This window comes from Ranitomeya variabilis, chromosome 6 (genome assembly GCF_051348905.1).
Source record: "Ranitomeya variabilis isolate aRanVar5 chromosome 6, aRanVar5.hap1, whole genome shotgun sequence".
NCBI classification, from domain to species: domain Eukaryota; kingdom Metazoa; phylum Chordata; class Amphibia; order Anura; family Dendrobatidae; genus Ranitomeya; species Ranitomeya variabilis.
Window position 1 is genome coordinate 169,651,646 of NC_135237.1, and position 27,556 is coordinate 169,679,201.

The following is a 27,556-nucleotide window of genomic DNA, read 5'->3' on the forward strand; positions in this document are numbered from 1 at the left end:
AATAAATCTTATGGTGGCCCAGACGAACCTGTATGCCCAGCAATTTTTCACCCAAAATCCCACGTCATCATACGCCAGATGGACCCCTGTAAATGCAGCAGAGGTGATGACATTTTGGGGAATTGTGCTGCTTATGGGCATAATAAAAAAAAAAAAAAAAAAAAAGAGATTCGTCCGTACTGGAGTACTGATATTCTCTACAGTACACCAGTATTCCACATGGCCATGAAAAGGACACGATTTGAAGGGATCCAAAGATTTTTGCATTATAGTGATAATGCGCAGTGTCCTCCCCGAGACGATCCTAACTTTGATCGTCTATATAAAATTCGGCCAGTGGTTGACCACTTCAGCAGAAAATTTGCTGAGGCGTACATACCCCAGAGGGACATCGCTATTGATGAATCTCTCGTTCATTTCAAAGGGAGGCTAAAATTCCAACAATACCTGCCCACTAAGAGGTCCAGGTACGGAATAAAGCTGTACAAACTGTGCGAGAGTACCTCAGGGTACACCCACAGATTTAGGGTCTACGAGGGGAAGGACACCCAAATTAACCCCCTGAATGCAACCCCATCCTGGGGGTGAGTGGGAAAATTGTGTGGGAATTGCTGCACCCACAGCTGGATAAGGGTTATCACCTCTACATTGATAACTTTTACCCCAGCATCCACTCTTCAAGGCCCTCTCTGCCAGAGGTACAGCTGTATGTGGCACCGTGCAAAAAAATCAGCGAGGCCTCCCTAAGCCGCTAATTGGGCAAATCCTGAGAAAAGGGGAAAGCAGAGCCCAATGCAGCGACAACATGCTGGTGGTCAAGTATAAGGACAAAAGGGATGTCCTTATCCTGACCACCATACACTGTGACAACAGCACCCTTGTCACTGTTCGTGGGACCACAACACAAGTCTGAAAGCCAGATTGTATCTTGGATTACAATCGGTACATGGGGGGTGTGGATCTTTCAGATCAGGTCCTCCAAACATACAGTGCCATGCGAAAAGCCAAAGTATGGTATAAAAAAATTGGCCGTGCACATTGTACAGATGGCACTGTACAATGCTTTTGTGCTGTCCCGATCTGCAGGCAATACGGGGACCTTCCTTCAGTTTCAGGAGGAAGCCATCAAGGCCCTAATGTTTGGCACTCGGGGAGGTGAGGGCCTCAGTACTTCTGAATCTGACAGTGCCCGTATTGTCCCAGGTCAACGTTTCCCAGGACAGGTTCCCCAAGCAGCGACAACTTACCATTGTGAAACCTGCCCTGAGAAACCTGGCCTTTGCATTAAGGATTGTTTCAAAGCGTACCACATGTCTACAAATTAATAAAATTAGTTTACCCTTTTGACACAACACATCTATAATCTGATGTACCGAGCACATCTTGCACATACTACCACATTATGAATTCATACACCAAAAGCATTATAGTTATTGCTATAAAACTATGCCTTTAGATAAATTCCTTCAGCGGTGTAGTTTCCAAAATGGGGTTAATTGTGGAGGATTTCCACTGTTAACACACATCAGGGGCTCTGCAAATGCAACATGACGCCCGCAGACCATTCCATCAAAGTCTGCAATCCAAAACGGCACTCCCTCCATTCTGAGCCCTGCCGTGCACACAAACAGTGTTTTTCCCCAACATATGGGGTTTTGGCGTATTCAGGAGAAAAATGTGCAACAACTTCAGTGGTTTATTTTCTCCCGTTACCTTTGTGAAAATAAAAAAAATTGGGGCTAAAAGATCATTTTTGTGGAAAAAATGTGATTTTTTTTTTTTTTTTTTTTTCACGGTTCTACGTTATAAACTTCTGTGAAGCACCTGGGGGTTCAAAGTGCTCACCACACAACTACATAAGTTCATTAAAGGGTTTTGTTTCCAAAATGGGGTCACTTGTGGGGGTTTTCCAATGTTTAGGCGCATCAGGGGCTCTTCAAATGCAACATGGCGTCCACTCTCAATTCCAGCCAATTTTACGTTCAAAAAGTCAAAATGCGCTCCTTCCCTTCCGAGCCCTGCTGTGCGCCCAAACAGTGGTTTTCCCTTCCCCCATGACGGCACACCTGAGAGAGAGGGGATCCGCCCAGTCAGGACAGGAAACCCTACTGAAAATAAAAGGGTGGTACCTCTCTGTCGCTTCAGTTGGGTTTCCTGTCCTGACAGGGACCCTTGTGCTGAACACGGCGGTGATTCCACTTACCCAGGTCCCGTCCCGGCGTGGAAGAACAGGCAGCGCCTGTGCGTCGGAGTTCGGGTCCTGGATGCGCCGTCCGCAGGTCCTCCGAGTCGCTGCGTCCGAGCGGGCGTTTGCGCAGCATGGTTGGAGGACCGGGTTCCTTCCATGGCTGCCACGCCGCCCTCCCCTCTCTGCCGGCATCCAGGTGCGGCGGCCGCCGCTTCCGGGTCGCTCGTCTGACGTCACGCGCAAGGCACGCTGGAAATGGGCGTGCCCGTGTGACGTCAGGGGCGGGCGCCGGATCCAAGATGGCGGCGCCCATGAAGAAACGCCGGCCGGTGGAAGGGGACTCCGGCGGCATGGCAGAGAAGGGGAGGGGCCACTATTGGGCACCGGAGGAGGAGGGGAGTGCAGTGGTCCCCCCATAAAAGGGTGCTGGACCACAGAAGACGCGCTCATGTCCAAAACTTCACCATGGAAGTGGGACAACAAGAGCAGCAGCAGCAGCCGCCTTCACAGCAGGAGCGCTCACCAGATGCCTTGCCGAGCCACCAGCATACCAGGAGCCAGCCGCTCAAGTGGTAGGAACAGCGGTCGTTCTGTCCGGCAAGATTCGTCGGCGTCCAGGAGGAACGCTTCACGTGCATCTGTCCAGCCTCCAAAATCGGTACCCTTGATTGTCGTTGGTGGTGAGTGATCTACGTGAATGTAACCCTTATGGTAACAGGGTCCATTTTTTTCTGTTTTGATCACTAGGGGTCCAGGAAAGCTAGCGGTAAAACAAAGAACCGAGAATGTGCCCTTTGTAAAGACCCGCTTGCAGTTCAGTGGCAGAAGGATCTCTGTGCTAACTGCATTAGTAAAACTATACAAGAAGAGACCCCTAATTTCGCCACTAGCCTTAAAGCCATAATACAGGCTGAAATAAAAGACTCCTTGAAATTGGCCCTTAACGAACCGAGAAGGAGAAGCCGTAAGGCGTCTAGAGAGTCAGATGCCTCTCAGAGACATGGGAGTCATAAAACATCCCGATCTCCCTCTACCTCCTCGGCCTCTGTCCAGTCTTCAGATTCCTCCTCGGACAGTGATTCAGGAGGTCGTCCATGTTTTCCAACTGAGGACGTAGACAAATTAGTTAAAGCAGTTAGATCTGCAATGGGTCTTAAAGAGGAGAAGACACCTAGGTCACTAGAAGATGTCATGTTTGGTGGCTTAGAAGAAAGGAGGAAACGCACGTTTCCGGTTAATGCGAAAATAAAAGCATTAATTGAGAAAGAGTGGAAAAAACCTGAAAAAATGGGTTCTTTGCCCTCTTCATCCAAAAGGAGATATCCCTTTGAGGATAAAGACTCTGAACCCTGGGAAAAGATCCCAAAAATTGACGGAGCAGTAGCCAAATGTTTAAAAAGATCATCCCTTCCATTAGAAGACTCGGGTGTTCTTAAAGACCCGCTTGATAAAAAAGCAGATGGTTTTCTGAGACATATCTGGGAAGCCTCAGCGGGGGGCCTGAAGCTAGCAATTGCTTTAACATGTACGGCCCGTGCTCTAATGGTCTGGCTACAGCAGATAGAGGATCAGCTAAAGGACAAAGTACCCAGAACCGACATCCTTGCAAATATATCTTTAGTGCAAGGAGCAGCAGCCTTTTTAGCAGACTCTTCTGCGGATTCCGCAAGACTAACGGCCAGAGCAGCGGGCTTGTCTAATGCGGCAAGAAGAGCCCTTTGGCTCAAATGTTCTCCGGGGGATTTGCCATCTAAACACAAGCTGTGCTCCATTCCATGTGACGGCCAACTTCTCTTTGGGAAAAAACTTGAAGAGATCCTGGAATATGCAGGAGATAAAAAAGTTTTTCCCAATATCCCTAAAGATTCCAAAAAAAACCTTTTTTTCGGAGGAGAAGATATAATAGAGGTCGCCCCCCAGGGGAGAGAAAAAACTGGGACTTTAAGGATAAGAGAGGATCGGGCTATATGTTTAAAGGGCCCTCTACATCGGCAAAAAAATCCCCCCCCAATGACATTACGCCAGAAGTGGGAGGAAGACTCTCCCTCTTCTTTCCGGCCTGGGTAAATATCTCCCCCAATACCTGGGTCATAAATATTATCAAAGACGGCCTAAAAATAAAATTCATCTGTCCACCCAGACGAAACTTTATAATAACTCCCCGAAGAAAGTCCCAGCAGGAACGATCTGCCCTAGAAACCGAGGTCTTGGGACTTATCCACAAAATGGTTCTTCAGGAGGTCCCGGTTCAGGAGGAAGGAGACGGGTTTTACTCCCCCCCTTTTCTTAATCCAAAAACCGGATGGTTCTTGGAGAACTATTATAAATCTAAGGAAGCTCAACCAATCTATAGAGAACTACTCTTTCAAGATGGAGTCTATAAACACGACCATAAAACTTTTCTTCCAACACTGCTTCATGGCAGTAATAGACTTGAAAGATGCATATTACCATATACCAATACATCAGGAATATCAGAAATACTTGAGAGTAGCTCTCTATATTCAGAATCAGGTAAAGCATTATTAATACACAGCCCTTCCGTTCGGCCTGTCTACAGCCCCCAGGGTTTTCACCAAAGTAATGGTGGAAGTAATGTCATACCTCCGGTCCCGGGATGTAGTCATTGTCCCATACCTGGACGACTTCCTTTTAATAGGGAGGTCAGAGTCCCACTGCACTCATCAAGTATCAGTGGTAACATCAACTCTAATGGAGCTGGGTTGGTTAATAAATATCCCCAAGTCAAGACTGCTGCCAGTAAAATTACAGTCCTTCCTGGGGTTAATACTGGACTCCGAACGTCAGCTCTGCCTCCTTCCAGAAAACAAAGTAGACAAGATAATAAACCTGGCCAGTACAGCAATACGTCAGCCAACAATGACTCTGAGAAAAGCGATGTCCCTACTAGGCAACATCGTGTATTCCGGCGGTAGGATGGGCACAATTCCACCTAAGACAGCTACAGTGGGAAGTTCTCTCAGCTCAAAGACTGTTAAGAGGGCATTTAGAAGGAAATCTATGTCTCTCCCTGGGCGTAAGGGATTCCCTAGTTTGGTGGACGGTGAAAGACCACCTGACAATGGGGGTCCGGTGGCAAAATTCGGTCAAAGACATCATCACGACCGCCGCAAGCGGTACAGGTTGGGGGGCTCACCTGAGGTCTCTCTGTACAAGGAACCTGGTCCATACGAGAAAAAAACTATGGGTCAAACGAAAAAGAGCTATGGGCAGTGGACAAATACCTAAGACATTTTCTTCCTTTTACTCCGGGGTCGCCATACTCGAATCCTGACGGACAATCGAGCAGTGGTGGCGTATGTCAATCATCAGGGGGGAGGAAAGATTGGTGTGCACTAGGGTTAAGGTAGGGCGAGGTGCTGGTGTAGAGGACTGGAGTGTCCCAAACACTAAGATTAAATTTAATACACCGCGCACACTAAGGGTATCATATGAAAAAAATTTGAATTTATTGAAGTGCTTTTTAGATTTACTATTCAACAGTGCAAAATTGCGACCAGAAGTCAAACTGACAACGTTTCGACTCTTCCCGAGTCTTTGTCAAGTGGTCGCTTAGCAAGGTGAATAGTGGTGTAGCACGAAAAAGTATCCTTGTAGCATATAGAAAATCTTGCATAATATTTAATTTATAATAGATGGATAGCCCTGCTTAGTGGTACTGTAGATACAATCTGTCAAAGCCGGTAAGGGTACTATATGGTATAGTAGTGGCCCAGAATAAATTGCGACAGTCCTTTTGTGCCACAGGATGGAACCTTGCGCTGCTGTTAATGTGGGACTATTGTAGGATTTCTCTGGCAATACAGGTAAATAGGTAGCATTAGCTACAATGAGGCTACAGATGGAAGACCTCTTATACTGCACCTAGTAAGAGACTCCACCTGAGAGTACTCTGGCCGTAGCAGGGACAGGATTGTCCAGTTAGCAAGGGGGCTGGAGGTAGGGGGCCTCTGGTGGCGCTTGTGGTATCAGCGGCGCTCCTGCGCCTGCTCACACAGCAAGGCGCAGGAGCGCCGCTGATACCACAAGCGCCACCAGAGGCCCCCTACCTCCAGCCCCCTTGCTAACTGGACAATCCTGTCCCTGCTACGGCCAGAGTACTCTCAGGTGGAGTCTCTTACTAGGTGCAGTATAAGAGGTCTTCCATCTGTAGCCTCATTGTAGCTAATGCTACCTATTTACCTGTATTGCCAGAGAAATCCTACAATAGTCCCACATTAACAGCAGCGCAAGGTTCCATCCTGTGGCACAATAGGACTATCGCAATTTATTCTGGGCCACTACTATACCATATAGTACCCTTACCGGCTTTGACAGATTGTATCTACAGTACCACTAAGCAGGGCTATCCATCTATTATAAATTAAATATTATGCAAGATTTTCTATATGCTACAAGGATACTTTTTCGTGCTACACCACTATTCACCTTGCTAAGCGACCACTTGACAAAGACTCGGGAAGAGTCGAAACGTTGTCAGTTTGACTTCTGGTCGCAATTTTGCACTGTTGAATAGTAAATCTAAAAAGCACTTCAATAAATTCAAATTTTTTTCATATGATACCCTTAGAGTGTGCGGTGTATTAAATTTAATCATCAGGGGGGGACGAGATCCAAAGGCCTCATGAATGCATCAAATCTACTCTTTCAACTAGCAGAACAACACCTGTCATCTGTCGGCGTTGCACATCAAAGGCATAGAAAACACTCAAGCGGACTTCCTGAGTCGCAGAGGCTTAAGGCAGGGGGAATGGTCCTTAAACCCCCAGATATTTCAACAAATAGTCCAAGCCTGGGGCACACCAGAAATAGACTTGTTTGCCAACTCTCACAACAGAAAAGTCAAAGTTCTGCTCCTTGAATCCAAGAGAACATCCCTTCACAGTAGATGCCCTACTGATACCCTGGAAGTTCTCTCTGGCCTACGCATTCCCCCCGATAGTAATGATTCCAGCTGTGATCCGGAAGATCAGAGAGGATCAGGCAAAAATCATCTTCATAGCTCCATTTTGGCCAAGGAGACCATGGTTCTCCCTTCTAAGGCAGATGTCGGTAACAGACCCATGGATTCTGCCAGAGGTTCCGGACCTGCTAACCCAGGGCCCAGTGACCCACTCTCAGGTGAAGGGCTTCCATCTCGCAGCCTGGAATTTGAGTGGGCGTTACGAAGTCGCCAAGGATTCTCACCAGGGTTAATCTCCACCCTGTTGAAAAGCAGAAAACCCATAACCTCTAGGATCTATGGTAGGACATGGAAAAAATTTCTTAACTTCCTGGGTGAACCATTGGGGGAGGTGGCTCCAGTAAGTCCTATCCTAGAAATTCTGCAAGCAGGATTACATCTTGGGTTAGCAACCAGCACCCTTAAAGTTCAGGTTTCAGCCTTGGGGGCCCTATATAACTGTAATCTTGCCTCAAATAGATGGGTTTCACGATTCATAAAATCTTGTAGTAGATCTCGGCCGGTCGTTATCCCAAAAATCCCTCCTTGGGATCTAAATTTAGTCTTAAAAGCCCTAACTAAACAGCCTTTTGAGCCCTTGCAGGAGTTATTACCTTAGTTACTTACCCTTAAAACAGTTTTACTAGTAGCCTTAACATCGGCACGTAGGGTAAGTGATTTACAGGCCCTGTCAATATGCCCTCCTTATACTCAGGTTTTTGATGACAGGATTGTTCTAAGACCAGACCCGGCTTATCTCCCCAAGGTGGTTCAAAAGTTCCATAGGAGTCAAGAGATTACTTTACCATCATTCTGTAGTAATCCTAAAAATCCAGGGGAACAAAAGTTCCACATGTTAGATGTGAGAAGATCTATGTTACAATACATATCTATGACTAGTCAGTGGAGGAAAGACCAAATCCTATTCGTAGCCTTTCAGGGTAGCAAAAGAGGGTGTGGGGTAGCTAAAAGTACTATTGCTAGATGGATTAGGGAGGCCATTAGTTTATCCTACTCTGCGGGTGGCACTCCGGTTCCTGAAGGCATCAAGGCTCACTCCACCAGAGCCGTGGCTACCTCCTGGGCAGAAAAGGCTGAGGTATCAATTGATCAAATTTGCAAGGCCGCTACCTGGTCCTCACCCTCAACTTTTTTCAAGCACTACCGGCTAGATCTTTCTTCCTCTGCTGACCTAACCTTTGGTAGAAGGGTGCTACAAGCGGTGGTCCCTCCCTAAGGTTTCATTCTACAAAAGTCTCTCAGGTGTGCCGTCATGGGGGAAGAGAAAACACCAAGGTTACTTCCTGGTAGCCGTTTTTTCCGGAACCCATGACGGCACCCGTATATTCCCCCCCTTTATCACCCTTTCAGTGTGCACTATTGTTTTGGGTGTGTAGTTAATATAATGTGGTGTTGGATTGCCATGTGTACTAAGCAGGGGGTCCTCTCATGCTCTGAAAACCAACTGAAGCGACAGAGAGGTACCGCCCTTTTATTTTCAGTAGGGTTTCTTGTCCTGACTGGGCGGATCCCCTCTCTCAGGTGTGCCGTCATGGGTTCCGGAAAAAACGGCTACCCGTAAGTAACCTTGGTGTTTTCCCCCACATATGGGGTATCGGCGTATTCAGGAGAAATTGCTCACCAACTTTAGTGGATCATTTTCTCCTTTTACCCTTGCGAAAATAAACAAATTGTTGCCAAATGATCATTTTTGTGACTAAAAAGTTAAATGTTCTTTTTTCCTTCCACATTACTTCAGCTCCTGTGAAGCACCCGAAGGGTTAATAAACTTCTTGAAAAATATTTAGAATTGAGTCCTCAGTGGTTGATACCTTTTAATGGCTAACAGAAAAGATGGTAACAAATTGCAAGCTTTCGAGACTACACAGTTCTCTTCATCAGGCAAAGACTAAAAGAAATTCTGAAGAATCACATTTATGCACAACATAGCACACAAAAAATAGGAAAAAAACATGGATAAGATAGGTGACATGAATTACCATGAGTGATAAACAGTTATGTCCATAAATATTGGGCCAGTTCTTAGATAAGGAATGTTTTATTGTCCTCTGATTGGGGTTGGTTCTGTTGTGATGACCCCACATGGTCTGAGGGGCAAGTTCCTTAGTTGATGTAAAAAGACATAAATCCATGCGACACATTCATTCCTGCAGTGAGACTGTCAAAGGTCGTCATCAGTTTATATTCCCAGACTCTTCTGTCTCTCTTAGATTTGAAGCTACCTTTTAACACAAGTAATTTCATGTTCATAATGTTATGATTTGGGAGACAAAAATTTATTGCCACAGGTAGATCCATTCTTTTTTCTGTTGTGTGGCGGTGAGAATTCATTCTTGTTCTAAGCTTTTGCCCTGTCTCCCCCACATACAGACCCCCAGTTGGACATTTAGTACAAATAATTAAGTACACCACATTAGAAGTGTCGCAGCTGAAAGTACCTGGTATCTTGTAGTCCTGATGTGAATTGGGTATCTTTATCTTGTCCGTGGTCATTATAAATGGACAGGTTTTACATTTTTTCTGGTTGGAAAGAAAAGGTTCCTGCAGCTGTTGGAGAGGACAGGGATCTCTTGACAATGATGCTTCTTAGATTTGGGGGCTGCCTAAAACACAGTAGTGGGGGTCTGGAAAAATGGATTGTAAGTGGGCATCTTTTTGTAATAAAGGTTATAATTTCCGTGCAGCTCCCCTTAGCACCTCCAGATTTGGATTGTAGGTAACTACTAGAGGTACCCGGTTATTTTCTTCTTTAGCTTTGTAATGTAGCAGGTGATTCCTTGATATTCTGGTGGCTCTTGTAATCTGGTTTTCAATTGTTCTTGGATGGTAGCCCTGATTCAAAAAGGTCTTTCTGAGGCGACCAAGGTGTTCATCCCTATCCATGGGGTTGGAACATATACGATTGTATCTGATGGCTTGGCTGTAGACAATGGAGTTTTTTGTGTTTTGGATGTAAACTGTCCCATTTAAGGTATGTTGGACGGTCAATTGGCTTCTGATACAGGGATGTCTCTATTTTATTGTTCTGCAGCTTTATGATGGTGTCCAAAAAGTTAATTTCAGTACAGGAGTAGTTGAGTGTCAAGTTGATGGTTGGATGAAATTGATTTAACTGTTCATGGAACGTCTTTTGCTGTGGCTCAGACTCCGTCCAGATGATTAAAATGTCATCAATGTAGCGGTAGTATGCCAGAGGCTTGAGGAAAATAAACTTTTTTAATGTGGTTTTGAGTACCTTGAGGGGTGCAATTTTTGGAATGGTGTCTCTTTTGGGTATTTTCTGTTATATAGACCCCTCAAAGTGACTTCAAGTGTGAGGTGGTCCCTAAAAAAAATAAAAAATGGTTTCCTAAATTTTATTGAAAAAATGAAAAATCGCAGGTCAGCTTTTAACCCTTATAACTTCCTGACCAAAAAATATTTTGGTTCAAAAATTGTGCTGATGTATAGTACACATGTGGCAAATGTTATTTATGAACTAATTTTTGTGACATATCTCTCTGATTTAAGGGCATAAAAATTCAAAGTTCAAAAATTGCTAAATTTTAAAAATTTTCACCAAATTTCCATTTTTTTCACAAATAACCATAAGTAATATCGAATAAATTTTACCACTATTATAAAGTACAATATGTCACGAGAAAACAATCTCTCAAAATCACTAGGATCCGTTGAAGCGCTTCAGAGTTATGACCTCATAAAGTGACAGTGGTCAGAATTGAAAAAAATGGCCTGGTCAGAAAGTTGAAAACAGGCTTTGGGGTGAAGGGGTTAATAAGGAAATTAAAAAAGCATATTTAGTACTAAACCTCCTGTGAAAGTCCAATCTATCAAAGTATAAAATTAACCCATATGGTAAACGCCATAAAGAGAAAAAATAAAGTGCTAGAATTCCATGTATTTATAATCTTGTATGAAAAAGTTTTTGCGTTTGTCGTTATTTTCTGAGACCGATAGCATCTCCATTACTCGGGATCTAGAGCTGTGTGAGGGCTTATTTTTTTGTGCTCTGAGCTGATTTATTTATTTATTTTAATATATATTTTTAAACTTTTTTTCTTTCACTTTTTACTGTATTTAATAGTCCCCTTAGGAGACTTGAAGCTGCGGTTGTCCGTGCTATACATAGCAGGGCTTCAGAGATTGACAGCGGGATTTAACTGGTTAACCGTTGCGGGTGGAGCATCGATCCACCCATGACTGTTAAAGACTTCCCGACCGCCCACTGTAGATAATTTCGGCGCTTGCAGGGCTTTGTGCAGCGCCTAGGTTTATCGGTGGTCTCGCAGCTCTTAGGACCCCCAGGGTCCTTCAAGCGTTGCACTCCGGTGCAGAGCGGTAGTTCTGACAAGTGACATCAAGGCCTGATTGGATCAGGTCCCAATGATGTTAACCCTTTGCTATCTTCCAGATGCCGCGATCGCGGCATTTACAAGATAGTGAGCGAGAGAACACTGCTTCACTCACCTCTCCGACATCCCCCGTGGTGAGATGTGATCAAATCACTGTGGAGCTGAGCCTTGTCATGGCAGACGGAAGTCGTCACATAATGACCTCCAGGTCTGCCAGCTATGGCGGTCTGTTAAGGTACCGTCACACTAAGCGACGCTGCAGCGATACAGACAACGATGCCGATCGCTGCAGCGTCGCTGTTTGGTCGCTGGAGAGCTGTCACACAGACCGCTCTCCAGCGACCAACGATGCCGAGGTCCCTGGGTAACCAGGGTAAACATCGGGTTGCTAAGCGCAGGGCCGCGCTTAGTAACCCGATGTTTACCCTGGTTACCAGTGTAAAATGTAAAAAAAACAAACACATACTCATCTTCGCGTCCCCCGCCATCCGCCTCCTGCACTGACTGAGCGCCGGCCCTAACAGCAGAGCGGTGACATCACCGCTGTGCTGTGCTTTCACTAACGGCCGGCTCTCACAGTCAGTGCAGGAAGCGGACAGCGAGGGACGTGTGACAGACATCAGAGGGTGAGTATGTACTGTTTGTTTTTTTACATTTTACACTGGTAACCAGGGTAAACATCGGGTTACTAAGCGCGGCCCTGCGCTTAGTAACCCGATATTTACCCTGGTTACCATTGTAAAACATCGCTGGTATCGTTGCTTTTGCTGTCAAACACAACGATATACGGCGATCTGACGACCAAATAAAGTTCTGAACTTTAATCAACGACCAGCGATATCACAGCAGGATCCTGATCGCTGCTGCGTGTCAAACACAACGATATCGCTATCCAGGACGCTGCAACGTCACGGATTGCTAGCGATATCGTTTAGTGTGACGGTACCTTTAGACTCAGGCTACAATGCACGAGACCAGTGATTAGAAAAACAGAAATTGGAGCCACATAAAAGGACTAGGTAAAGTGGGAAAAAAAGTGAAAAAATGTTTTAAAACTATAAAAAAAAAAAAATCACAAAATATATTAAACCAATAAATATGTATATTTATGTAAAAACAAAAAGTACACATTTGGCATTTCTGCATCCGGAATGACCCGACCTATAAAACTGTCCCACTAGTTAACTCCTTTTGTGCATGCCGTAAAAAAAAATTATTAAATAATGAAGCAAAAAACTTTCATCATGCCACTGAACACAAAAAGTGGAATAAAACTCGATCAAAAAGTCAAATTGAAATAAAAATGGTACCGATAAAAACATCATCTTGTCCAGTAAGAAATACAAGCCGCCATACATGTAAAAAATAAAAAAAAAAGTTAGAGCTCTCAGAATAAAGTGATGCAAAAACAATTATTTTTTTCTATAAAAGTTTTAATTTGTGTAACAGTGGCAAAACAAGAAAAATATAAATTTGGTATCGCTGTAATCATACTGACCTGAAGAATAAAGCTGCCTTATCAATTTTATCACACGCGGAACTGTAATAATATTATTAATAATAAAAAAGAAAACGCAAAAAAAACTCCTGAATTGCTGGTGGTTTTGTTTACTCTGCATCCCAAAAATCTGAATACAAAGCGATCAAAAAATGTCACGTGCCCAAAAATGTTACCAATAAAAATGTCAACTTGTCCTGCAAAAAACAAGCAGCCACATAACTGTCAGCTATAATTTTTTCATATTTCTGCTATCTAAACATGGCAATGTTTTTTTGTAAAAAAAAAAAAAAAAAAAGTCTTTTAGTGCGTGACAGCAGCCAAACATAAAAACCTGATATAAGTCTGGTATCGCTGTAATCGCATCGGAGAATAAAGTCGTCTAATCACTTATACTGCACGAGGAATGGCGTAAACAATAAATACAACCAATTCTTCACCTGCTGTTGATTTGTTCATTCTGCCTCACAAATATCACAGTAATGCTCGTCTCGCATGTATCCTGCTCTCTGTGCTGAGCCCTTACACCGGGGTTTCCATGTAAATCTCTGAAATACGTGATTCAGACAGAACCCCTGGCGGAAGATTGAGGCACTGTGGATGCCGTCTGACCTGTGATCCGGCGGTTTTACGTCTTTTTAGGTGAGTATATAAAAGTGCGGTTCGCCACAGTTTTGTGCACCTCTGAAAAGGACAACTCTGAACACGGGTCAGTCGGAGTCCAGAGTAACTCTGCTGCCTCATAATAGTGAATGGGTCCCCCTGGGGTTTCATCTGATTCGCGTCACTCAGAGATTTCAATGGAAACCCCAAAGTAAGTGCTCAGTGCATAGCGCAGGATAAATGTGATCCATAATGTTATGTAAAATGTTCCCATAAAAGCTTCCACTCAATCCACCAAAAAAGCCCCCACTCAGATCTGGCAATGGAAATATAGGGGCTTCCATGTTAGTTGTAGTACAAAGGCTCCCCCCCACCAAAAAAAAAAAAAAAGAAATCCAAAGATTTCTGCATTCCCAAATCGCCCCGCCTTCCTTCTAAGCCCCACGCCCCACAGTATGCCTAAACCACATGTTTGGCATTTCTGTAGCGATAAGAGCCCTCCTAATTTACAGGTGCACGTCTCCAGAAGCATGAGCTGGGCATAATGTGCTGGTCACTACAATGGCAGTTTGCAATTTTCACTCAGCAACATCTACTGCTGCTTCTTTCTTGAAAACACTTATGGAGTCAAAATCATCATTACACCTGTAGATAAATTTGCAGAGGGGTGTAATTTCCAAAATGGGGTCATTTGAGAGTGAATTCTGCTCTTCTGGCACTTGGGGGCTCTGTATATAGAATTTGCAAACTAGTTTACATTAATTTGTTCTCCCAAAAGTCAAATGGCTCTCCGTCTCGCTGTGTGTCTAAGGAGTGTTGTACAGCCACATATGGGGCATTGCTGAGTTCAGCAGAAATCCTGTGACACATTTTTGCACCATTTCAACCCATTTCCCAGTGTGAAAATGTAAAATATGGGACTAAACAAAACATTTTTTGTGGTAAAAATGTAATTATTTTTTCTTCACTGCCCAATGGTATAAAATTCTGTGACAAACCCGTGGTGTCAATATGATCACTGCACCCCTAGATGAATTCATTGAGAGGTGTTGATTGTAAAATGGGGTCACATATAGGGGATTCCTGCTGTTCTGAAACCCTAGGGGCTCTGGCAATGGGTCATAGCACCCTCAAACCAGTGCAGCAAAATCTGCACTGTAATATGGCGCTCCTTCCCTTTTGAGCTTTGCACTGTGCCTGAAAAGTGGTTGTCGACCACTTATGGGATATTGATGTATTCAGGAGGAATTGCATAACAAATTGTACTGTTCGTTTTCTCCTATTATCCCTTTTGAAAATTGCAAACTTGTGGTCAAAACAACATTTTAATGGGAAAAAAATAGTATTATTTAATTTACTCAGCCCAATGTTATAAAAGTTTGTGAGAGGTGTATTTTACAAAATGGCATCATTTGTGGGGGTTTCTGCTATTTTGGTATGTCAGGAACTCTGCAAATGTGACATGATATCCGCAACCTATTCCAGACAAAATAGCACTGATTCCTTTCTGAGCTAAGCTAAAAACATTTTTGTGGGAAAAATGATTTTATTTTCATGGATCAACATTTTAAAGTTCAGTGAAGCCCCTGAGGGTTCAAGGTGCTCACCACACATTTAGATAAATTCTTTGAGGGGTCTAGATTCAAAAATGGGGTCATTTGTTGGAGTTTCCACTGTTTAGGCCTCAGGGGCTCTGCAAACGCAACATGGCGTCTGGTATTGATTCCAGCCAATTTTGTATTACAAAAGTCAAATGGCACTCCTTCTCTCCCGAATTTCGCCATGCACCTAAACAGTAGTTTTCCTCCACATATGTGGTATTTGGGTACTAGGGAGAAATTGCACAACACATTTTGGGGTCCATTTTTTTTTCTTGCTACCCTTGTGAAAAAAAAATTGAGGCTTAAATAGCATTTGTGTGGGAAAGTTAAATGTGAATTTTTTTTTCCTTCCACATTCTATTAATTCCTGTGAAGCACCTGAAGGGTTAAGAAGTCATTTCAAATGTGATGTAGTCCCTAAAGAAAAAAATGGGTTTGTTAACTTTATGGAAAAATGTGAGATTGCTGATCAACTTTTAACCCTTCTAACTTTGTAACAAAAAAAATTATGGTATGTTTCAAAAATTGTGCTGATGTAATGTAGACATGTGGTAAATGTTATTTATTAACTACTAGATGGTGGCCCGATTCTAACGCATTGGGTTTACTAGAATATGCATGTCCACGTAGTATATTGCGCCCAGCCACGGAGAATATTGCGCCCAGCCACGGAGAATATTGCGCCCAGCCACGGAGAATATTGCGCCCAGCCACGGAGTATATTGCGCCCAGCCACGGAGTATATTGCGCCCAGCGGCATAACGCGGTCCGTTAACGCTGCCATTAACCCTGTGTGAGCGCTGACTGGAGGGGATTATGGAGCGGGCACTGACTGTGGATAGGAAGGAGCGGCCATTTTGGCACCGGACTGTGCCCGTCGCTGATTGGTCGCAGCAAAACAGCCGCGACCAATCAGTGAGTTGGATTTCCGTGACAGACAGAGGCCACGACCAATGAATATCCGTGACAGACAGACAGACGGAAGTACCCCTTAGATAATTATATATTAGATTTTGTGTGACAAAATTGAATTTAAGGGCATAAAAAAATAAAGTTTGAAAACTTTAATAAAGTTATCACTCCTAGAATACTTTTGACACCATTGGGCAGAAAAGTATTCACATCAAAGTTTGAAAACTGAAATTTTCGCCAAATTTCTGATACTTTTCAGAAGTAAGCGCAAGTTAAAGGAAGCAAATTTTACCACTATCAACATGTCACAAAAAAAAAATATTCTCGGAGTCAGTGGGATCAGTGGCAGTGGTCAAAAATGAAAAAAATTGGCCTGGTCACGAAGGTGAAAATGAACTATAGCGCAAAAGGGTTAAAGGGCCACTGTCACCCCCCTCCAGCCGTTATAAACTAAAAGAGCCACCTTGTGCATCAGTAATGCTGCATTCTAACAAGGTGTCTCTTTTAGTTTTTGGTTCAAGTATTCCCAAAATAAAGCGTTTTGAAACGTATCCAAAATACCTGTCTTTAGCCAGGGAGGCGGGTCCTCACTCCCCAGCTTGAACCGCTACTCTGCCGTCACTCAAATCTTCAGGGGCTTTCGGTGCCGCCCCCATCGCGCTGTTTTCGCTTCAAAACCGGCGCCTGCGCTGTGTTTAAGCTCTGGCCGTCTGACGTCCCAGCCAGGCTTGCAGACTGCGCCTGTGCGGGCATTGCGGCCACCCACTTTTGGATTCCCAGCCCCGCAGTGTGTTTATGCATTATGCACAGTGCGGGGCTAGGATTCCTGGGCATGCGCACTGCGTGTGTCAGCCTGTCACCCAGGTCCCCCGCCTTACAGCGTCTGTATACTGTGTTCAGCTGATCGTGCCTCATACAGTATACAGTACGGTGTACAGTATACAGACGCTGTAAGGCGGGGGACCTGGGGGAGCGTCTGACACACGCAGTGCGCATGCCCAGGAATCCTAGCCCCGCACTGTGCATAATGCATAACACACTGTGGGGCTGGGATTCCCAAAGTGGGTGGCCGCAATGCCCGCACAGGCGCAGTCTGCAAGCCTGGCTGGGACGTCAGACGGACAGAGCTTAAACACAGCGCAGGCGCCGGTTTTGAAGCGAAAACAGCGCGATGGGGGCGGCACCGAAAGCCCCTGAAGATTTGAGTGACGGCAGAGTAGCGGTTCAAGCTGGGGAGTGAGGACCCGCCTCCCTGGCTAAAGACAGGTATTTTGGATAAGTTTCAAAACGCTTTATTTTGGGAATACTTGAACCAAAAACTAAAAGAGCCACCTTGTTAGAATGCAGCATTACTGCTGCACAAGGTGGCTCTTTTAGTTTATAACGGCTGGAGGGGGGTGACAGTGGCCCTTTAAAGGCATAAAACAGCTGATTAAATTAGCTGTCATGTGGGGGGAAAATGCAGGCTCAGCTCCGAAGCCCACATCAGTCAGGTACACTACATAGCGTAAATATACGTCACATGTTGTGAAGGGGTTAAAGTGAATCTGTCCTATTGAAAATATGTGCATGTTTTCTGTGACTTATTTTCGTGCTACTGTTTTTAAGCTCTGAGTTTGCTATAATTAAAACAACTGTGTTGCTGTAAATTACAGGTTGCAATGTGACACTATAGGAAATTACATTCAATGTTGCAATATTGTCAACTATTTATACGTCGTGAACACATTTCGCATTGTATCCTTAGGCCAGAGTCACACTAGCGTATAGCATCTGATGTGAGATGCTAATGACCCTTGGCTCCTGCTCTGCTGCAAGCTGGAGCCGTGGGTCCGTGCTCTGTGCGCCGATCCTCTCGCATGACAGCATCGGAGCACAGTTGTGGAGGAGGCAAAGTAATTTCTCCATCTCCTCTGCTGTTGGTGTATATCACACTGCACTCTGGTGATATCTGAGTGCAGTAAGATGTCTCACTTGCACCCATAGAAGACTTTTATGGGTTTGAGTGAGCCTAGTCTCGCTGCCAATCGCAGCATGCCGTCATTGTTTTCTCATGCCGAATCGGCATGAAAAAATAATCGCAGTTCTGAGCTGCACCATAGTGTTTTATCGCATAGCACTTGGCCATGTTATACGGTAGTGTCTCAAACCTTAGCTTTAAAACTTGAATTTTATTTGTTGAATTCCCTGGTGATTGTAATGCATGAGTCCAATGGGCGGTCCTAGTCACTGACCGTTTTCCTGTATGACTATTCATGGAAAGATGGCTGCTAATCACTGGTAGGACCGCCTACTGGACACGAATGGAAACATGGATTGTAACTAACCCTTTAACACAGTGATGTATGTGGTACATTATCATTATTGCTGTGGAGAGTACTGAGGAGGAAGAGGAGCTGATCTCCCTCCACACCTGGTAGATGGTAGAGCGAACGTGTGTTGTGCCATACATCCTTTTCAGGCACATACGCCTACTGGAGGAAGACGCCCAGATGGCCAAAAATCATGCACATCAGAGCGTATGTTTGCTCAGTGGGAAAGCACCCTAACAGGAGCGGCTTGCTCTGATCGCTACTGTTAACCATTTAAATGCTGCTGTAAATCTGACACAAGGGTGGGAGGCGGGCCGACATTACCTATTAAATATTGGGGTCAGTCAAGCATGTTCATTTAAAGTACTACCCGTGAAAAGACTCAAAGCTAGATGCAAGGGAAATAAACTGCACATTCTAATGATTACAAGGTATTTCTCTGTCCCCAGTGACGGCACCACGGAGAGAGGGGGATCCGCCCATCAAGGACAGAAAACCTACAGATAAAAAAGGCGGTACCTCTCTCCCACATCAGTTGGTTTCCTGTACTTGATAAAGAACCTGCAGTCGTTGCAAAATAACATACCTAGATCATCGTGGGATACCGGGGCCAGTCAAACCGATCCAGGTGTAGCGCCCCCACTGCCGCAGGGCCGAGGGGTACCCGGTACCGGGCCTCTGAGTCTCTGCTCTGGGGTTGTCACGGTGGCTAGACCCGGTCCGTGACCCTGCTGAGGGGCGTACAAATAATAGGGTGTGGATGATGGTGGTGGTGCGGTGCAGTAAATAACGAGGACACCAGGTTGCAGTCTCTTTACCGAAGGCTTCAGGTGTCCAATCCAGGGCACTGTTAACCGGGCTGTCTGAGACCGGCCGGTCCGAAGGCACATCAGGAGTCCCCTTTAACAGGTGGGAATCAGCGTCTACCTTCTAGCGCCTGTGTGTTGTAGTCCTTCCCTGCTGAGCACCCCGGGATAGTCCTCACAACTTATTCTGTCTGTCTCTGATCTTCGTTCTCTCCGTCCCCCAGATGATATGGCTGGGACGCACCCGTATGACGGGGTAGGCCTGGAGTTCTTCCGGGACTCTAGAGTCGCCCCTCTCCCACAGCTGCCTCCGTTGTCTGCTTAGGTGTTTCTGTGAGACAGCCAACCTATAATTGGCTGCCCTGCCGTGGTTTGAAGTAATACTTAAAGTCTCTTACTTTCTCGGCGTTCCGGCCACCGACTGTTTGCGCCTCAGAAGGATGTTGCCTCGGTCTTACAGCACAACTCCTTCTGGTCCTATTGCCTCTTTGCTGTATTCCTGCTTTTCTCACTCAGCACAATAAACCTCGCTTCTTGTCCTTTCTTAGGAATCTGTCAGGATCCCATCCCTGACAGGTCCTCTCTCTAGCTCTTCCCAGCTACTTCTCCCTGTCTTCCTGTCCAACCCCCAGTTTTACCAGAGTGTGAGGAGTGGCCTACTAGATAGAACCACTCCCCCTGGTGGCCGGAGTGTGAAGTGTAATGTGAGTGTTACCTGATCAGGTGAACTCCTTTAGTGCAATCAGACGTAACATCACTCCCCTTAGCGGCAGAGCGACGTTACTGCAACGACCAGGACTCTGGGGCGCTGCACAGGCAGCGGGGGTTCCCTGCCTCTGCTTGCGTAGCAACCTGAGGCGCCACCGCTGGGGTCAGTGAGCCTCTAGGGTGCGTGGGGAAAAGCAGCAGAGAAGAGGATCGTGCAAGCTGCCTCTCCCGGAAATTTCCATGGCCTGGCGGGCCGCATGGCAAAACACGCCGCCTTTGGGGTCCCTCCAAAATGTGGGGGGGGAGGCAGTAACAAAGCCGCAGCCTGCCTCCCCCGGAATGAAGTCTTGCCGGCTCTGGGATTCCTGGGGGTTCCGGGAACCAGGACGCCCATGTGGAGAAGCGCAGCCCTTTGATGGGGCGTCGCCACCGCAAAGCATGGCTGGGTATCCAGTAATTGTGCATGCGGGGGCATGACCGGGTAACCGGTCAGCACGCATGCGCAGGGGCATTACTGGGTAATCTAGTCTCAGCGGCTATTTATGGGGGACGGTGCACTGGCTTGGCGCTTCTGATAGAGCTTGGTCAGTGTTCCCCACAGACCATGAGTGACCTGGAGCAACCAGAGTTGAAGGCTTCACAGACCAGATCACCACCTCAGCAGCAGCAGAAACGGCGGCCACAGGTGAAAGGGAAACAGGCTTCCCACCACCAGCAACTTGACATCACCGGAAGCGGGCGCTCAGGATTCCAACACAGCAAAGGTTCCAGTATGGCGTCCAGCATGAAGGAGAATCCTTCCATGGATGCAGTTCATCCCCAACCGGTACCCTTATTTTCTGCCAGGTGGTGAGTGATCTTCGTGAAAGTTCGCTTGTTAACAGGGCCCCTATTGTTCTTTTTTTTTTTTTTTGAGGAAGAGTTCAGGGAAATCTAACCCAGGATCTGTGCGCTCTGTAGGGAAGATTTGCCCGATACGTGGGAAAAGAGACTCTGCAGCTCCTGTATACAACAGACGGTCGGTGAATGGATTCCCGGATTCGTAACAGAGCTTAGATCATTAATTAAATCTCAAGTGGAGGACACCTTTAGGTCCCTTCAGGAGGGGATAAAGCGAAGGAAGACCAGGCATAGGCCCCCTGAACCCAAGTCTAGTAGTGCGGGTAGTGAAGTAGTGTTCAGACACCTCTAATTCATCGTCATCTTCCTCTGGGGGTCGCAGCTGCTTTCCGTTAGAGGAGACAGATAGCCTTGTCAAGGCGGTTAGGAACACTATGGGGTTAGCTGATCCTTGCCCCCAAAAAACAGTTCAAGATATTTTGTTCGGGGGCCTGGAACCGAAGAAAAGAGCCTTCCCGCTTAATGGAAAAATCCAGGCCTTGTCCCTCTTTCTCTCAACCTGGGAGAAGATAACCAACAGTTCCTGGATACTGGACTTGATAAAATCAGGCCTAAAGCTCAATTTCCACACCCCCCTCAACCATCCTTTCTAATAACGCCTCAGAGATCCTCAGAGGAGGAAAAACTGGCTTTAGAAAAAGAGATTATAGGACTGTTGGGGAAGAGAGTTCTTCAGGAGGTTCCTCTCCAAGAAAGAGAAGGATTTTACTCCCTTTTTTCCTCAGGAGGAAACCAGGACGGTTCCTTCAGGACAACTATAAATTAAATTTAAAGAGACTGAACAAATACCTAAGAGTGCAGTTATTCAAAATGAGACAATAAAGACGTCAGTAAAAATGCTGTTCCCACTCTGTTTTATGACTGTGCTAGACCTAAAGGACTTATATTATCACGTCCCCATTCACACAAACTATCAAAACTTCATCAGAGTGGCAGTCCCAGTCAGGGGGGAGTAATAAAGCATTATCAATTTGCATCTCTTCCTTTTGGACTGGTCATAGCACCTCAAGTATTCACCAAACTAGTGGCAGAGGTAATGGCTCATTTAAGAGAGCAGGACACCCTAATCGTTCCATATCTAGACGACCTCCTGATAATTGCAGCTCCCCCCAACATTGCAAAACCCAGTTGGAGAAGGTGATGTGTTCCTTAACCAACTTAGGCTGGTTTTTGAATCTACCAAAGTCCAAATTAGTACCAAGCCAGGTACAGGAATATCTGGGCGTCATACTAGATTCGATCAATCAGGAGTGTCGTCTACCCTTAGAAGAAAGTCCATGGATGGTTGGATTGGTATCTCAAGTGAGGGTTCCCCCCTACTCCCCTATATCTTTGCGGTAGGCAATGTCCCTCCTGGGGTCCATGACGACGTGCATCCCGGCCGTTCAGTGTACTCAGATACACACCAGGGAATTGCAATGGGAGGTTTTGTAAGCGGAAATTTCTCTATCCTCAAAAACAGCACTCTCGCTGGAATGGTGAATAATTTGACCCGGTGTGTCCCGTGTGTGGTTCCAGTCTCCAAAGTTGTAACTATGGACGCAAGCCCCAGGGGTTGGGGGGCTCATCTGGGCAACCTCATAGCACAGGGGGTCTGGACAGAAGACCTAAGAACAGCATCTTCCAATATGAAATAACTACTGGCGGTGCACTTCTAGAATTCCTGAGCACCCTTCACTCACATCCTGTCAGGGTATTTTCAGACAACCAAGTCATGGTAGCATACTTAAATCACCAGGGGGGTACCCGATCCCAGTCTCTCATGGAAGTAATGAGATCCATCTTTCAACTAGCCGAGGACAACCTGGGGTCACTGAGGGCTCTTCACATAAAGGGGGTGGACAATTACAGAGCAAATTTCCTGAGTCTGTCTTGTCTGAGACCGGGGGAGTGGGAATTAAGCCAGGCAGTGTTCCATCAGATCACAGAAAGATGGGGGGCACAGGACATATATCTGTTTGCAAATAATCTGAACCAGAAGGTAAATACCTTCTGCTCCATAACTCCCTAGGAGAACCCTGTCATGCTGGATGCATTCCTGATTCCATGGAACTATCGATTAGCATACGCCTTTTCCCCCAATCACACTAATCCCGGCAGTTCTGAGAAAACTACAGGAAGACAGATCGTGTAGTCTTAATAGCACCCTTCTGGCCAAAGAGGATTTGGTTTTCATGGGGGGGGGGAGGATGTCCATCTCCGACCATTGGGTACTCCCGGATCTACCAGAACTCCTCTACCAGGGACCAGTAGCACACCCACATGTATCAAGTTTACATATGACAGCCTTGAATTTCAAAGGGGGCTATTAAGGGATAAAGGGTTTTCACCAAGCCTAGTCCCAACCTTACTACAAAGCAGGAAACTGATAACCACCAAACAGTACTGTAAAATCTGGAAAAAATTCCTCTCAGCGTCAGGCTCTAAAGTAGATGAGGGTGTTCCACTTAGAGCCATATTAGAATTCCTGCAGAAGGGGTTGGAACAAGGCCTGGCTACAAGTACCCTAAAGGTTCAGGTCGCTGCCTTAGGGGCTCTGTTCAATTATGGTTTAGCCGGGAATCAATGGATTTCCATATTCATTAAAGCAGCAGAAAGGCCTAGACCTCTTCCCTTCCGGAGTACTCCACAGTGGGATTTAAATTTAGTCCTTACGGCCCCAACTAAGCCTTCCTTCGAACCCCTGGCAGAAGCTCCCTTGAGAATCCTGTCCCTCAAAACATCTCTGCTTGCAGGGTCAGTGTCATCCAGGCATTGTCCCCTTTCACACAGATCTTGGATGATGGGGTAGTTCTCAAAATGGACCCAGCCTACCTTCCAAAAAGTAGCTTCTCATTTCCACAGATCACAAGAGATTTCCCTTCCGTCCTTTTGCCCCAACCCCAAAAATAAGGAACAAAAAATCTTACACATGTTAGATGTCTGAAGATGCCTGATCCGTTACCTAGAGGCCACTAGAGAGTGTAGGAAGGATAGATCTTTGTATGTTTTCAGGGTTCTTGGAAGGGGAAAAGAGCTTCTAAAAGCACATTAGCAAAATGGAGCAGAGACGCCATCAACCTGTCCTATACTTCACTTGGGGTGTCCGCTCCAGAGAAAAGAAGAGCTCATTCAACGAGGGCAGTAGCAGCCTCCTTGGCGGAAAGAGCCAGTGCTTCGATTGATCAGATATGTAGAGCTGCTAGTTGGTCTTCCCTCTACATTTTTTAACCACTACCGGCTGGACCTGGCGTCTTCTTCAGACCTTACCTTTGGGAAAAGGGTTTTGGAAGCGGTAGATTTACAGTCTTTGCAATTCTCTCCGTGGTGCAGTCATGGGGGACAGAGAAAAATGTACTTACTTACCGATAACGGTAGGTTATGGGTGTGCACACTTAGTTTAAATTACGCTATTACTTAAGAAATAGTCACGTGGTAGAAGAAATACCGTTATCGGTAAGTAACTTTTTTTTTTTTTTTTTTAACTTTAAATACAATCAAGATAATCTAGACAGAATGGACCATTTAATTTAAAAAGACTTAATATCACAAAAAAACTAAATAGCCATTCACCATCCCCATAAGCTGCATATAAATATGTATCAGCCAGTATAACCAAATAAAAAATTAATGTTAACATATTAATTAGGATAACCAATAATCAAACAAAGATGTGAAGCATAGATAATTTGTCCAAATAACTTGAATGATAAGGTACAAAAATGACTAAATTTGATGGGGGGGACACAAAAAGCAAATATGGCATCTAAAAATGAAAGGTGGTTCCTCTAATGAGGCCACAGATGGTTGTAGGGTACTGTTCTCCCTCCCTGGCTTTCTGGGACATTTTTTTTTGTCCTTTTTGACTTTCAGATGCCTCTTGTACTTTCTGTATTTTCAAACATCATATGTGGTGGTTTATTCACCATTTTATTACGGTACCTCCTAAATCACTTGGGTGACAGCTTTTGTTTGATTATTGGTTACTCTAATTCTGTATTAACACCATTTTCAGTTTTGTTATGTTGACTGATATTTATGTGGATTATGTACATTCCCAGTCAGCGTTTTGTTCACATGACAGGTTTTCTGTAAGCTGTCAACCTGCAGATATGGGGTTAATCTGCATGTTAATAGTGTTGCAGAGGGGCAGGAGCTGGGACCCCATTGGCAGTGAAGTGATTATTGCTGCTAACATCACCTATTTACAAGGTCTCATTGTTATGCTGCTATGACGTGTCTAGGAACCTGGGGATCTTATTTATTTAGCATTTGTGGTGACAGATCAATATTTAATTAAGATTAGCAATGTCACTTTATTGTCCTATACCCCTGGCTATTAAATTAATGTATGATCCCTTTCATAGGTTTTTCCCAGGCTCTCATTATGTCTCCCTAATATATGTTCCGTCATTTTTTTTTAGATACAGTGAAAGAAATAATTATTTGATCCCTTGCTGATTTTGTAAGTTTGCCCACTGTCAAAGACATGAACAGTCTATAATAAAAAGGGTAGGTAATGTAATTTTCTGGATTTTATGTTTGATATTCTCTCAATATTAAAATGAACATGCACTTAAAATTATAGACTTTTCATGTCTTTATCAGTGGGCAAACTTACAAAATCAGCAAGGGATCAAATACTTATTTCCCCACTGTATATTTTTATGTTGCATAAATCTTTTCTGAGCCTGGAATTCTTTACTGTATCCTGGGTTGTGGTTATGTCTGGTGAGGTGTTCTGCCTTTACTTAGGATTTTTGGACTATGATTCTATATATTTAGAAAGGAATAGGGAATACAGACTTGGGAGTGTTCCTCTAAATGCTGACTTGGGCAGGGCAGACAGGTTGTAGCTACATCACATGGGATACACAGACTGCTGTACACTTCAGAGGTCAGCAGATCGTCACTGATCTATCACTGCTTGCTATTAGATATGAGAAAAAGCCTTGTGATGAAACTCAGTCTCTGCAAAGCTGGGGGCATCACGGGAAATGTAGTCCTCATTACGGAAAGCAGGTCAGAGGTAGGAAATAACTTTGCTGACACCAAAGAAATGGTACATCAACTAAAACTGGTATACAGAAAGCATAAATAAAAGCAACATTTTTCTTCATTGATGGCCTATACTGTGCAAAATGGGAATAACACATTAAAGTGCTGATTCTTGTTTCTTTCTGAAGTGTTTATAATAAAGAAAATGTTTTTCTCTTGTCAGCTAAACCAAGCTCCAAGCCATCACCGTCGAAAAGACGCTGTTCTGATAATGTTGATATACAAAAATCAGAGGTAGAAAACAAAGAGCCTGAAATCCCAGAGAAATTGAGTCCTCCAGAGAATCCCTCACTGGCACAAGCAAGATCTGCGCCTCTGTCTCCTCCAAGTTCTGCTCTTCTGAAGATAGAAGAGCCAAGCATTGACCCTGCGGACCATGACAATGTGTCTTCTGTGAAATCCCGTATGCAAAAGTTGGCACAGCAGAGGCGACATTGGGATTTTAATGGTAAATCACAGAAATCATTTAAAGAATTGTTTAATTCATGAGATGAGTCACAAATGAGGAAATCTTCATGCTTATATTTTGCTCTACAGGTAGTCCTCCAGAATCACCAAACCTCAATCCAGTAAAAGAAAGTATCCCGTCCCCTCCAAAGCCACAGACTCATGCTGCCAATCTGGACACTCCTTCAACCCGACGAGGTCGTTTTGCCAACCTTGCTGCAACAATTGGTTCCTGGGAAGATGATCTAAGTCATGTCAGTGTTAAAGCAAACAATACACAAGAAAAGCCTGGTACTGCTTGTTTATCAAAAGTGTCCACTGCCAGTGTAGCATCTGCCAGCATCAGTAGTGGCAGTGTGAGGCAGGAAGCTGGGTCTGTGAATAAAGCCTCAGTCTCCAGCACCGGGGTACGTAGTGCACTGTTACTGTTTGATTACTAATAACGAATTACATAAATGTACTTGTTTGTATTATGTCTATTGCTATTCTAGCACAGAGTATGAGATTTATAATGCAAACCTTTACTAATTTTAATTGTAATATTTTAATTCACTTTATTATTCAGTTGTATTATTCCTTGATTTATAGGAGAATAAACTTGGTGAGGCAAAATCCACAAGCTCCACTGCATTTTACACAAACAAGACAGAAAAATCCAAGTCATTGGAGGATAAACCAGCGAGCATTGCTCCTTCCAAGCTGACGGAGAAATATTTACCCCCTGCTCAGAACGGAAAAACATTGTCTACCAAAATATCTACCCCACAGAAAAGTGAGAGACCGGCCTCAAAGGTATTTTCAATTCAGCAGACAGTCCAGAAAGAAGAGATCAGTAGAGCAACATCTGCACCACCAAAAGATAAGATTGCTACACCAGGTACGCATCGGAAATGGAATGGAAAAGTCTGCTTACATGAATAATATAGGATGACATATTTTTGCATGAGTGACAGCATGAGCAACTTTATGGCAACTGGGCACCCACATTCTTTAAAGGGAATCTGTCACCCCCAAAATCGCAGGTGAGGTAAGCCCACCAGCATCATGGGCTTATCTACAGCATTCTGTAATGCTATAGATAAGCCCCTGATGTATCCTAAAAGATGAGAAAAAGACGTTAGATTATACTCACCCAGCGGTGGTCCCGCTGCTGGTCCGGGTCCGGCGCCTCCCATCTTCATCAGATGACGTCCTCTTCTGGTCTTCAC

General features: G+C 44.8%; 1 protein-coding gene across 2 annotated transcripts in view; it reads left to right on the forward strand.

Moving 5' to 3' along the window:
• ANLN (anillin, actin binding protein) overlaps positions 1-27,556 on the forward strand; it is a 115,272-nt gene that overhangs the window by 13,296 nt on the left and 74,420 nt on the right. For both annotated transcript variants that reach the window (XM_077269238.1, XM_077269236.1), the window contains exons 3-5: positions 26,065-26,349; positions 26,439-26,755; positions 26,937-27,225. In XM_077269238.1, coding sequence (XP_077125353.1) covers positions 26,065-26,349; positions 26,439-26,755; positions 26,937-27,225 — 891 coding nt within the window. The remainder of the gene's footprint in view (positions 1-26,064; positions 26,350-26,438; positions 26,756-26,936; positions 27,226-27,556) is intronic.